Source organism: Tyto alba, unplaced genomic scaffold (assembly GCF_018691265.1).
Source record: "Tyto alba isolate M040663 unplaced genomic scaffold, T.alba_DEE_v4.0 Super-Scaffold_38, whole genome shotgun sequence".
Classification (NCBI taxonomy): Eukaryota; Metazoa; Chordata; class Aves; order Strigiformes; family Tytonidae; genus Tyto; species Tyto alba.
This window is the reverse complement of record NW_024881313.1, coordinates 38,379,561-38,392,255: the sequence shown is the minus strand read 5'-3', so window position 1 is coordinate 38,392,255 and position 12,695 is coordinate 38,379,561. Positions and strand designations below refer to the sequence as shown.

At 41.7% G+C, this 12,695-nt stretch overlaps 1 protein-coding gene across 3 annotated transcripts in view; it reads left to right on the top strand.

The window, feature by feature from the left end:
* CCDC13 (coiled-coil domain containing 13) overlaps positions 1 to 12,695 on the top strand; it is a 34,982-nt gene that overhangs the window by 9,315 nt on the left and 12,972 nt on the right. For all 3 annotated transcript variants that reach the window (XM_033011630.2, XM_042801898.1, XM_042801897.1), the window contains 8 exons: positions 61 to 203; positions 3,424 to 3,513; positions 3,787 to 3,903; positions 5,103 to 5,207; positions 6,919 to 7,083; positions 8,543 to 8,719; positions 10,359 to 10,565; positions 11,726 to 11,862. In XM_033011630.2, coding sequence (XP_032867521.2) covers positions 61 to 203; positions 3,424 to 3,513; positions 3,787 to 3,903; positions 5,103 to 5,207; positions 6,919 to 7,083; positions 8,543 to 8,719; positions 10,359 to 10,565; positions 11,726 to 11,862 — 1,141 coding nt within the window. The remainder of the gene's footprint in view (positions 1 to 60; positions 204 to 3,423; positions 3,514 to 3,786; positions 3,904 to 5,102; positions 5,208 to 6,918; positions 7,084 to 8,542; positions 8,720 to 10,358; positions 10,566 to 11,725; positions 11,863 to 12,695) is intronic.

Below are 12,695 nucleotides of genomic sequence, written 5' to 3'. Positions count from 1 at the left end.
ATCATCTATTCTGAGTCTTGCCTGTAAGATATGTCCTTTGCTTTTATGTACACTTTTCAGGGGCATCTGGTTTAGCTGGAGATGTTGCAGCTACTAAAATAGTTGAATTGGCCAAAAAGAATCGTGAGATAACTGCCGAGACTGAGAGAGAAAAAGCCAAAGTGAAGCAACTGAATAACAGAGTCAAAGAGCTGGAGAGAGAAGTGAGGCATTTTTCTTGTTCTCTTTTTGCATGCTAAACATAGAAATGCAGCCATTGGGATAGAGGAGCTGGGTTTGATTTGTGTTTCCATTTTGAATTTGCTCTTACATCCGTGCTTGCTTTGAGTTCTTGTAATTTCTGTCCGTGACAGGAGAGAGGGGTGTGTGCCCTCAGCTGTTTTCACCTTTGCAGAAAGGAGGAGCTAGGAAAGGATATCCATAAGTTATAAGGAGACAAAGACTTATAAAATACCAAATAGGAATCTTCGGTTATATTTGAAGCACAGAGGCTTTTCTAGCAGTATGACAATGGTATTTTTCTGAATTTATTTATTTTTTTGTGAAGACCATTATGTCTTATATTCCCACATTGTTAATACCAGTCATGAATTAGTACTCTATTCTTCTTAGCTTTATTCATCCGCATAATGAAAGCTGGTTTCTGGCATAAGTACTTTCAGAGTTGAGACAGTAACAAACTATATCACATAAGATAGCAAATACTCACTCAGGCAAATTAATTTTTCTGGTTTAGTATGAATTTTTCATATGTGCTAACCTTTCACAGGAATAATTTTACTCAGGTGGCTGCTGAAATGAAAATTAGATGCCCTGATGTCAATGTTTACTTTGTTCATCAGCTACTACTGCTCTTCCTTACACAACAGTGGTAAAATTTTGGATAATTTTTAATGCTTTTTTCCGTACTTTGCTTCCTTAGAAGACATCATTTAAATGTTTCAGTAATGTTTATCATGCTGACAAATGCGTTTTGACTCTATCTTTCACAATCACTTATTATCATGAATCGTGCATCTATCTGAATTATACCCTAGTTACCTGGAAGATAAGAAATGGTAGGCTAAATTTTTGAGAACTCCTGCATAAATCCAGGGCATTCTGGTCAAAGGGGTCTTATCAAACAGTTGGCAGGCTGTCTAAGAAATACCAGGTGTAGCTGGAGACATACAAAATCACACAAGGAGAGAAGCAGGCTGTGAATAATTTCAAGAAAAATCAGCTTGTTTGCAACCCCCTATTGCAGAGGCATAAGGACCACTATTCAAACAGAAACTTAAAATATTGTCAGATATTGACCCAAAAGAAAGGACCACAGACATTTCAGGAAAGGAAATCAAACTCAAAGCGAAAAGAAATTTTCAAGAATCAATAATTGCTGGTCAGAGCAGAGATGGACACTTCAGATATGAACTGATCTGTCCTTAGACACCAGAACCATCAAAATCAAAACCAAACACAGCAACCTGTCTCATCTGAGGTAAAGATGAACCACAGTGTGAACCCCACTGAAACCATGCCCTAGTCAACGGTCTGTATTTTCTCACAACCTCATTGGGGGTGGCTCTTCTCTAAACTAATGGTCACTGGCTGAGTTTGTGGCTTGTACTTGTTCAGTAGAACTATATGAAGATGCAAAAGATGGGTAAAATTAAAGCAGTGTTTGATAATGGGAAGGATCCATGAAAACTGTTGAGTGATGAAAGAGAAGAGCTGTCACAGACAGGAACCTGCAGTGATTCGCGTCTCTTTAGTAACTCTTAAGCTAAGCTGGATCACTTCTTAGACACACTCATCTTTTTCTGTTGGTTTTAGAAAGAACCAAGACAACTGAAGGGCAATTCAATTGACCGTACGTAAGCGTGGAAGTAAAGTCTGAGATGTCACTTGACCTCTCTCCAACATCCCTGCAGGGCTGTTGGACATGACAGGGCTAGCAGTGCTGGTGCAGAGCTGAAGGCCTGCTGGGTACCCTCGGATGCCTCAAAAGGGACTAGACAGCTGTGGGTGGGCAACAAAAGCAAGTCCCCAGCCAGTCCTACGGCTTGATGTAACGTAGGTGTCTACTGTAGAGTGAGCTGAAGACTCTACCCTCCTGATTGCACTGATGAGATGCCATTCTTTATAGAGACACACACACTGAAAACAAAGAACATGTTAATTTGTGAGTTGAGTCTCACCCCATATGCCTACCTTTAGATGCCTTAAACTCTGCAGAATTAATTGTGGTGATGGTGCCTTGCAAATGCATCACAATATGTACTTTCACCAGTGCAAAACACTTATTTTGCAGAATTGTTATCTCTTTGCTTGTATGAAAACTGAAAAATATGTAAATCATAAGTGGTTTATTGTGACTGTGTTCCCAGAAAACAAAATGGAAGGTGTGGCCATTGAGCAATCACTTAGCAAAGGGTGGTACGTATAAACAAAGACTGCAAATGAATGTTTGCAGAAAATTTCCTTAGAATTTGACCTAGCAGCTGCCAACACCAGCTGAAATTTCTCATTCTCAGTCCATTGACTAGAAGAGTTTATGAACTGGATGGAAGGGGTGGCCTAACCATTGACTTACTTGCAAAGAAGGGGTAATATTAGAGCTGTCTCTCAGTTGCCCTCTGTTTCCCCAGATGTCTCTTTCATGAAGAAGCTATTCCTTAGAGCCTTCTTTTGTTCAAGCAAATAATCAAGATTTTCCACCCAACTCAAAGAATAAACTCTCAGCCCTTTAAAGCAACACTTCCTGGCCTTTCTGGCTCCAAATTCACTCCACTCCCATCCAGTGAGAAGTCTTTGCAACCTCAACATAGGACACAATTCAGAGCAGGAGTATCTCTGCCTTCCTTTGCTGTGGCAAGCAATAGGAGACATTCTTCATGGGTTGAGAAATGCTACCTTAGAGCTACCAGCTAAAGAAAAAGTCTTACTAATTCTCCACTGTAGGTCATTAGGTAGTAATTTCTCCTTTTCAGTTCCTCTGGTGCGTAGAACTATGTGCTTTTTATGAAATATTCTGTGATTTTCTTCAAAAGTGGCATCCAGAATCTAGAGTCAACATCCTGATCTGTACTATAATGGATTTGCATACAAACACTTATTTTATGAACCTATGGTGATAAAATCCCCAAGAAGTCTCCATGCTTGATAACTGATCCCATCTCAGCAAGTCCAGAGGCATTTTCACTGAGGTTATTTCACAGTAAAATAACACATGATTCTTTGGGAAGCATTTCAGGAAAAAAAAAATTATGCTTTCCTATTGATTGTGTTTAAAAAACAAGAGAAAATTAAGTACATTTTTCCTAGAGTAAATAAACATCCAGGATCATTGAAACTGCTTTTGTACTTTTTTGCTAATTAATAATACATGGAGGTATGCTCTTCACTGTATTCATTCTATAATAACAGTGATTTGTTTTCCAGCTACAGACAGCTGTAGAAAAAATACATTCTCTTGGTGGTGGTGATGCAGGAATCAAGCAATCAACTCTGAAGATGATAGAAGGAAACTTGGTACGAATTGTAATTGAAGAGGGGGAAATCAGAAGCTGATAGTTCTCTCCTATTGTGCAGCCCTTTCGTTATGACAAGGATGTATCCCTGTCACTAGTTTTGTGACCAGATTGCTCTGTTTGTACTTTCTCTATGGCCCCAAAAATTAGGGAAGGCATTTGCATGGTTCTGCATAAAAAAAGATCCTGTGATCCTGATGGATCTGTGGATCTTAATCACTTCAGTTTTTCCCTGAGGATTCCATTCTTACCAAATACATTCTTCTCTTCAAAGGATGAAAGTCCAAAGGTGAAAGCATTGCAAGAAAAATTAACCACGGCCAACTTTAAAGTGATGGAGTATCGTAACCAACTCCAATCTGCAAAACAGGAACTGAAGATGACCCAAAAGGTAGTGTTGCAGGACGCAGTCAGTGGCTGGGATCCTGTGCAAGAAGTATATTCTTGTGAAATCAGGAGGCTGCTTTTCTTTTGAGCTTTGATTAGCCTCCACGAAGTATTCCAGTGACCTGTAAGGAGGTAAGAAAAGACACGGGTGTAGTGGTCGCTCTGGGAAGATGTGCACATGCTTTGCCAACACAGCTGGATGAGTGTATCCACTATTTCTGTTGGTTTGACGGGTACAGATCCTTTAAGGTTTGAAAGTCCCAGTTCAGCAAAATAGGTTTGTGATTGATCTGAGGCGTACATTCCGGCCCATTCCTCCCTTCCAAAACATTTAATTATGTGTTTACTTTTAATGTAGGCTTCAGTCCCATGGAAGTCAATGGGATTAAAGACCACTCTTGAACTAAAGCACATATTTAAACAATTTGTTGGAGTGACATCCAGAGTAACCTTTTCTTCTTTGATTCATGATGGATTTTAATGCGTTACTATGTGCTCTGTTTCCTTTGGTTTCATTACTTTGCGTAAGAGACCTGCAATGCAGATCAGAGTAGAGAATATGGTCCTAAAAATAGAACTCTGCTGACCTTTTTATAAATAATTTAAATGCTTTTCATACTAACTTTAGCCCTCATTAATGTGGCTGTCTTGGAATTATGCAAGAGAGATTGGCTCAATTCCTGATTGCAAGGTTGTGTATTAAGACAATATCTCTATTCCTGTTTAGTTCCAGTTAAGTATTCATTATAACAAAAGTAATTGTATATAGTGAAAACTGTTAGTAATGCTTAGTAAACCTTGGTGATGAATTTGAAATGCTCTTTTTACAAAAGTAGCACAGTTTGACACCCAGCTATACAGCTAGATAGTACAATTTGACACTCTCCGTAGGCAGCAAAACACAGATTCACATTTTTTAAAAAGCAAAGAATAATACTCAAACATAGCAAAATACTGAATTACCTACCTCAACAAGTAAAACCATTCGTTTTAGCCAAACTTCACCTATTCATGAACAATTTGTGTTGTAATAATGATCTGAAGGAGCTTACATCACATGGGATACAGAACATCAGATAAAAGCCACTGTGTATAGGTACAGTGTTTTGCGTTTACTGCTGGAGAGAGCAGCTTTTCCTCCCCTCTCCCCAACACACGTATTTAAACTTACCCTTATTGTTGATGTTAATCCCTTTTTCATAGCTTTTAGCAAATGAAGTTGGTGAAGATGTGAATATTCAAAGTCTCTTGACCAATTCTGGCAGCTGGCGTGGACGAGCCCAGCAAATTCTTGTTCTCCAAAGCAAGGTGAGTTGAGACCCTGAACGGTGCCATCTAAGCTGGGTGCTGGGTTGCTCTTTCTATGTAATGGTGTTACCTCAGTTTGAGTTAAAGATACTGTTAGTTTTTCATTAAGTAATTCTTAACATCTGTACCTGCTTATGTGTGTCCCGGTACAAACAGTGTTTACTGTGAATACATGGCCAGTCTTTTCTTTGTTGGAGAAAGGAACTGTTAGAGTAAAGCACTTTGTGATAACTTTTGTAATAGTTTTTTGGTATGTTTGGGTGTGTGTGTGTGTGTGTGTGTGTTAAATTTTAAATATGTGTTGATGCATGCAGGACCTTTCAGAACTCCTGCAAACTATATTACTTAATCTACTGCAAACATGCAAACTTCAGTATTTTAGCTGGGAATCTTCCACATCTGTGTCAAAGAAAAGAGTTCAGTGACCTTGGAGAGCTATGGCAGCCTAGTTAAAATCCCAGGATGTTTTGAAGGTGCCTGTCTCCACTGAGTACAGAAGGAGCCCTGTCAGTGTCTGTGCTCTGACTTAGACACCTTTGTTCAGTGCCTAAAGTCAGATGGGAAGAATTGAGGCCAGATAAGATTTTCAAGTTGTTCCCCCAGGAACTTCCGTAAAATCTTTAACTCTTGAATCTTCTGAGGGGCACAGTCTAGCTGAAACGTCAGCTCGAGACAAGGAGGCAGTTTTATGTGTATCTTAAATAAAACTCAGGCAAATTGATACATATTTTTCCTAATTTTCTCCTGTTTAATTATATGCCAACAAACTGTGATTTTTGCACTCTGACTGACTGAAATTATTAACCTTTACTTTCCCTGGAGAAAATTAAATTTTCCTTCTGTTACACCCCCTGGCTGGAATTCATCTGAAGACTTTACATACTCTACTCTATTGTAATGTAGAAACATCTCCCTGAGCCAGTCTCCTCAGGCCCCTTCTGTAGTCAGTGAGGATCTTGTAAATGGATCAAAAGCAAAGCAGATGCATCTTAGAAGACACCTCCAGAACAGGGCAGAGGAACTGTGCTGTAGCAGTGCCTATTTCCTTCTGCTGACTATGAGAGAAGTCTAGTGAATAGCTGAGATGCAAGGGCTGAGTTCACTGGATGACACATCGGTGCCAGCTGAGATGCCGTAGGGTGTCCCTCTGACCTCTGGTCAGCTCTCCAGAGGAGTAGGGATGTCTTGTAGATCCTGTGTCATATGTGTCCCCAGTATCCCAGGGCATCTAAAACAGTGCTGGGTACCTACGTTCAGGCTGCCTTTGATTGTGGACATCCTAGATGATGATTCTGCTAAAGACTGAGATACATAAATGTATACGGGTGAGTGGGTGTCTGCACTTTCAGAGGAGACCTAACGTATTATTCTGTTGCCCACAAGTGTGTCTAGTGGCATTCAAGATGCTTTGGAGTGTCTGCCTGGCCTCCACATGTGACTTCAGTAAAGCACACATCTCCCATGTGTCCTGAGGCTCCTGTAGGTCTGGTATCATATCTCCTCCCTGCACAGATGCCCTAGATATCATGTTTGTTAGCAGCTAACAAATTTAAATTTGAAAGAACAGACACTGCTCTGTTAGTTAGCCACAATGATGTCAAGAGGTAATATGATGCTGCACTCTGAGCTCCCTTTGGTTATGTGCCCTTTGATGCTGGACCACTGCACTCCTGGTAAAGGCTCTGGATGAGTTGTCACTATTGTCCCCTAGGTTCGAGAGCTGGAGAATCAATTGAGCCAAAACAAGACCAGAACATCACTGAGTGAGATTGATGAGGAACTGCTGGCACTTAGTGATCCAAGGAAGTTGTCAGCCCAAGAGAAGAACGTGTTGAAGATTCGCAGCTTGGAAAAAGAAAAGAAGGAAACCTTGGAGGTAAAAATCTGTGAGCTGGCAGAGCACTCTTTGGGTATACAGTGTGTAAAAACTTGCCTTACCTTCAGTGTGTATCAGAAACCCACCTGAACTGCTGGAGGAAGTTCTGCCACACTTCACAGACGGAGCAAAAGGCTTCCCCACTTGTTGTGTGTATTGCACTCTTGCATGGCCACACATACTTCTGCAGTACAAGATTTGGTCTTCTCCTCTGCTGCATGATTCATGTGTCGGATGCACCCACTTGACCTGAAATGTGGCCACTTGACAACTGTGTGATGTTAGAAAGAGGGAGGGGGGCCCTGGCTTACCATGCAGCTGGTACTAGCTTCGTACTGAAGGCACATGCAGAAAGAAGCCCTGCTACAGCTGCATCCTCTGCATTCTTCATGCAGTGTTAAATATAAGCATCCCCTTCACACCTCGTATATCTGTATGGCTATGGGCTTCTACATTTGAACAGAATAAAGCTGAGAATGACATCAGACACCCTCTTAAGAGGCATTCTGAAAATGGGTCTTACCCTCCATCTATCCATCTGTCTATCACATGTGGTTGCTACAAAAATAAACAGGGATCCAGTGTTTAGGGGTTGAGAGAGGCTAGAGCTACTGGCACATGTAGTAAACCCCAAGGTGGAAAGGATACGTAGGCCCGTGTCTGTGAGCAACATGAGCAGTGAGGATCAGCTACACATATTCAGGTCAGCAAAGCACTTCTCCCTGTGCTCCTTCCCTGTATTTCCTTCTGTAGAGGCCACCTGGCACCATCCCAGAGCTTGATTAGCTGCTGTTTTTCTCACCACAATTTAATCGTGCAACAGACTGAGCAATGGGGTGATACCTTTCACTCTTGGCCATGAGAATGAAAGGGAAAATTTCTAGCTACGGGCACGCAGCACAGGGAGAGCTTTCCTCAATAACTGTAATCTGCATGGTTCCACTTCTGCCTTCGTGTTTCAGGCTCCTTTCACAATAATTTCCCCTGTACTTGTCCATTACTGCTTAACTGCCTGCATGCTCCCAGGCCAGTTTCATCTAGGTGAGGGCATGGCTCAAGGGGCAGCGTATGCCAAGGATAGCTTCTAGCAAAGCGTGTAGCATCACCACCCTGTATCTGGAAGGAGGAGAGTTTCCCCGTGGAGAATGGTGAGGTAAATGAAAAAGCAGGAGCATAGAGAAATAGGTTTTAACACAAAATTATCATTTGCCTCCTGGCATTTACTGAATCAACCTAGTCCATGTGTATTCCTCAGCAGGCAGACCTTTTTTTGATGCTGGCAAGCAGGCATTGAGTGGTAGCATTTATAATTTCTAGTTATTTAGGGATGATGTAGTACGCAAGTTCCATTTTTTAGATTCTACCAGACAATGCGTGATTTCTTTAGTTTACCAAAGCACCCGGGGCTTGGTGATAGGCTGTAACTGTCATTTCCTATGATGTGTTTGCCTCACTGCAGAAACTCACTGGGGAATATAACGCTCTCCAAAAAAGTCACGAGGAAGTGAAAAAAAAACTTGATGCATCAAAATCCAGGAACAAAATATTGTGCAGCGAAGTGAAAACCCTGAAGGAACAGATCATAACCTTGCTGGAGAAAGGAAAACACGACGATGAGCTCATAGACGCCTTACTGGTACAGTCTGACTGTTGGTCCGAGCTCCTGCAGATCAGCCCTCTTTCTATAAGTGATGAAACATGATGTCATTTAATTAGACGATGACACAGACAACCTTAGGGTATACACGGGCCTGATGAATCAAACTGTGACAGCCAGAGGTTTCCTAGTCAGCTAAATCCGTTCGTTTTGGATCAGATCATGTAAAGGCTGCGAGACAGCACCAGCCGTGACACAGTTGCAGTCAAGTGGCTCTAAGCTGCAAATACTGGAAGAAACGTTTTGCAGGATTGAAATAGGATCGCCTGGTAGGTAGAGGAAGGTCTTCATTCCTGCCCCACAAGGCTGGACTGTGTTCTGCTTTCAGCTCCATTGGTAGATTTTTTTTCCTTAGAATGCCTGCAATCTTGCACTTTGATTTGTTGTGTTACACAGTCCAAAACACACAAGCTGGACTGTGAGTACTAAACCATGTGCACATTCACTTGAAGTTGCTGGAACTGAGAGGGTTTGGCCACTTCAAGAGCATTAGCAGAGACTCGAGATGCAGTTATGCTGAAATAAATGGCTGCTGTCATGGTCTTGCAGGATCCTTTTGTCCTGCCATGGTTCTAAATAGCCTTCCCCAATTACATAATGGAAAAAAAAAAAAAAAATTAGAAGATATGCCACTTCTTAGTAGGGTTAGTTCTGTGTTTCCTGATCCAGCTCCTCACAAGTTTCAAATCACTTACATTACGTAGGTTTTAGCTAAGACATGCTTATGACTAAGCTGGCATTCACCTTTCTGCACACCAGGCAGCCGTGGGGAGTATGAGTACTGACCAGCAGATTAAGTAGATCAGAAAGGAGCTAAATAACAGTTGTCACTTTGCTAAGTCTGAGCATTCTCACTAAAACTCTTACAGAAAGATGTGCGTCTACTTGGGAAGGAGTGGTTAACTGGTTTTATCCCTTCCATCAAAGAAACACCTTGCTTGCAGCTTGTTGGCTCGACAGAACAAACTGTCCAACAAATATTAGATTTGTCAATGTGAACAAAACTCCAAGACGCACTGGTAAAACAGCCTAGCCTCATAGCTTTTGTCTCATACAACCCTCATCTTCTAGTGTCAGTATCACATGATCTAATCATGTTCTAATTGCACACAAAAGCAAATTGAAATCTTTACTTTTATGCAATTTATGAGAAAGTCACCTTCTTTGTCAAAGGCCAGACTTTTTTTTGCCTTCTTTTCTGCTACACTCAGGAACAAATCTGCCAGCAAACTGAATCTCTCAGTTGCCCAGGTCTTTTCTACTTGCACCATCCAGTCACTAAAGTCTTGAGACGACGCACAGGGACCAGTGGGGACAGGCTGTCCATACCCAGCAGCGTGTGTCTGGGCATTGCAAACAGATGTGCTATGCAGTTCTTTCACTGGATAAATGCTGAGAACGAGACAAGGTGATCTCACTCTTAAAACATAATGGATCAAATCCCTGGAGTAGCACTAGTGACATCAGTGTGCTTACACCAAGGAGTGGGTTTGGCAGGGCAGTGGCTTGTCCTAGCGTGCCTAAGTGGGTATTTGTTTTGGAGGGTGTAAGACACTCAGGGAGTCTTAATAATTGTTGTGTACAAAAGTGAAGATCTCACTCGTTTCTATTTTCTCAGAGCCAACAGAAACAAATGCAGGAGATCTTAAAGCACCTGAGCCAGCAGGATAAGAAGAACAAGGAGTCCCAGAAGATGTTGGGGCAGCACTTGGACAGTGAGGTTCAGAAACAAAACTGCCTTATAGAGCAGATCAGACAGATGGTGGCTGAACGAGAAGCAAAGCTTGAAGATCTGGAAGAGGAGGTTGGGCAACTCACACTTCAGGTAGACAGAAGAAATTAGCTAGAGGAGCACACTTTGTAATCATTTTAGATCTGCTCTTCCACTTCCTTCTCTCTTATTGTCTGAGATGGTTGCTAGCTTGAGACACCAGTGCCTGCCCTACTGACGGTCTCTCCTGGTAGAATGACAAAGCAGGAATTCTCTCTTATAACTCTTAAGTTTCTTTCCTGTTTGTATGTAACTTTTCTTCAAGAGATTTAAGCAACTGAAAAAATAGAAACACCAATCACATGTGGCTTCGTGCCAAGACTGTGCCACACAGCTGACAGCAAGGGTTGGGCTGCAAAAGGGACTTGTCAGTATTCAGCATCCTTGGCTGCTGAAGGAAGCAAGCAAACAAACATAGGTGAGGCCAATATCAGCAGGCTGCCATGGTACCCAGCTACATCTCCTCATGGAGTGATGGGACCCCTAGTAAGTTATTCTCATCTCTCACTGTAAACTACTTCAAAAACTTCCTCAGACCTCCAACCTATTGATAGGAGTCTGATGGGTCTCAGGCATATGGAAATTTCATTGTACAGATGAAAGAATTGGGAAGGTTGGCCCCTTGCGGACTAATATGTTAAAAATGTTTTCAACTTTGATGGTTTAGTGTTGCAAACTGACAGAGACAGGGTGGTACTGTAGCCAGAGCACAGGCGCAGGAGTTGACAGGCCGTGTGCTAACCTGCCAAAGGCTTCTCATGGGGTTTGGTGTCTTACAGTCAGATTTTCTTAGAGTATTTAGACATCCAGTTCCCTTTGATATAAAACCCTCATAGGGTTATGGTGAGACTGTGAATCTGTCAGATCCCTCAGTAATAGGGGCTAGAGCACTGAACCCAAGATAAAACTTGGGTTAGAGACACAAACCAACTGTGCTGGCCCTGGCGGTAGTGGTGCTGCTGCGCTGTGGGTTCTCTAGCAACACTGTGTGCACCCTTATGATTTCATATTAAACTGCACTTTTTACTGACTTTTGCTCTTTTTCCATCCTGCAATGGATATAAACTGAAGAAAAGTTTCTGAGGAGGTCCTCTAAATCAAAAGTAGTTCTGGCATGCTTATAGCAATAATCATAAGCTGCTGATTAGGCATCGATGCAGCTATTTTCCTTTGAACTGTGTAATTGGTTTTATAACCTGCTCTAACATTAACAGAAGAAATCTGCCCATCAAGGGGACGGTTCAGGAGCTGCTGATCCACCACCCTCTGAGCACTCAGAAGATCCAGGTTTTACTCTGCATAAGCCTCTGGCATCAGGCAGCAATCAGGTTGGAAGGGTTGGATCTGCTCGGTAAGAAGACCCTAACATCAATGTTTAAAATTCTTGTGAGTTATTCAGAAGCATGGTTTTCCCAGACAATTGTATCAAACCACAAGTGCTATGCGCCAACAGCTGTGGAAGCCTGCTTACAGTATATGGGAATCTCTAATCACATTATCTCTTGGACTTTTGTCCTGGAACAGAGAAAGATATACAGACTTGCAGACATTACTACATTTGGCATGATGGTAGTGCAGCTAATTCTCTTTCTCCAGCTCAGATAATGTTTATGTGGTTAGCTTAAGTGCCTGTGATTCTTCTCTCTTATGAGAAATGGGGCTTCTAATGAGCAGACTTCTGAGAGCAGGGTGGCGAATTAATACAAAATGCCATTTTAGGCAAGCACTAATTCACTTGTGCATTATTTAAATCAATAAATATGCTTTGAGTAGGATTTCCTTGCAGAAACGTTGAAAACCCACCACATCATTTGTTCTTAACAAACACCCTTTTTAAAGTCTCACTGAGGACCATGTAAATTACACTAATCTTAGTACAGCAGTAAATCCGATTCTTGTTTACACTGATGTAACTCTGGGTCACTCTGGCTGTGTAAAGGGGCCTTAATACAAGATCAAGTTATATCCTTTCCTGTTAAAACACTGGTTTTGTTGCTAAAGAGCTCGTGGTCTAATTGACAGTGAGGATTTGGAACTGGTCGTCTGAGGAAGGAGGAAATTTTTCATCAAGTTAAAGTTGCAACTGATTTCTTCTATGTAGTTTTAACTTGCCTACCACGTTACTTTAGACACTGAATTTGGCTTCAAAATCATCAGATGCATCCCTGAGTCTAGGTATTTTCT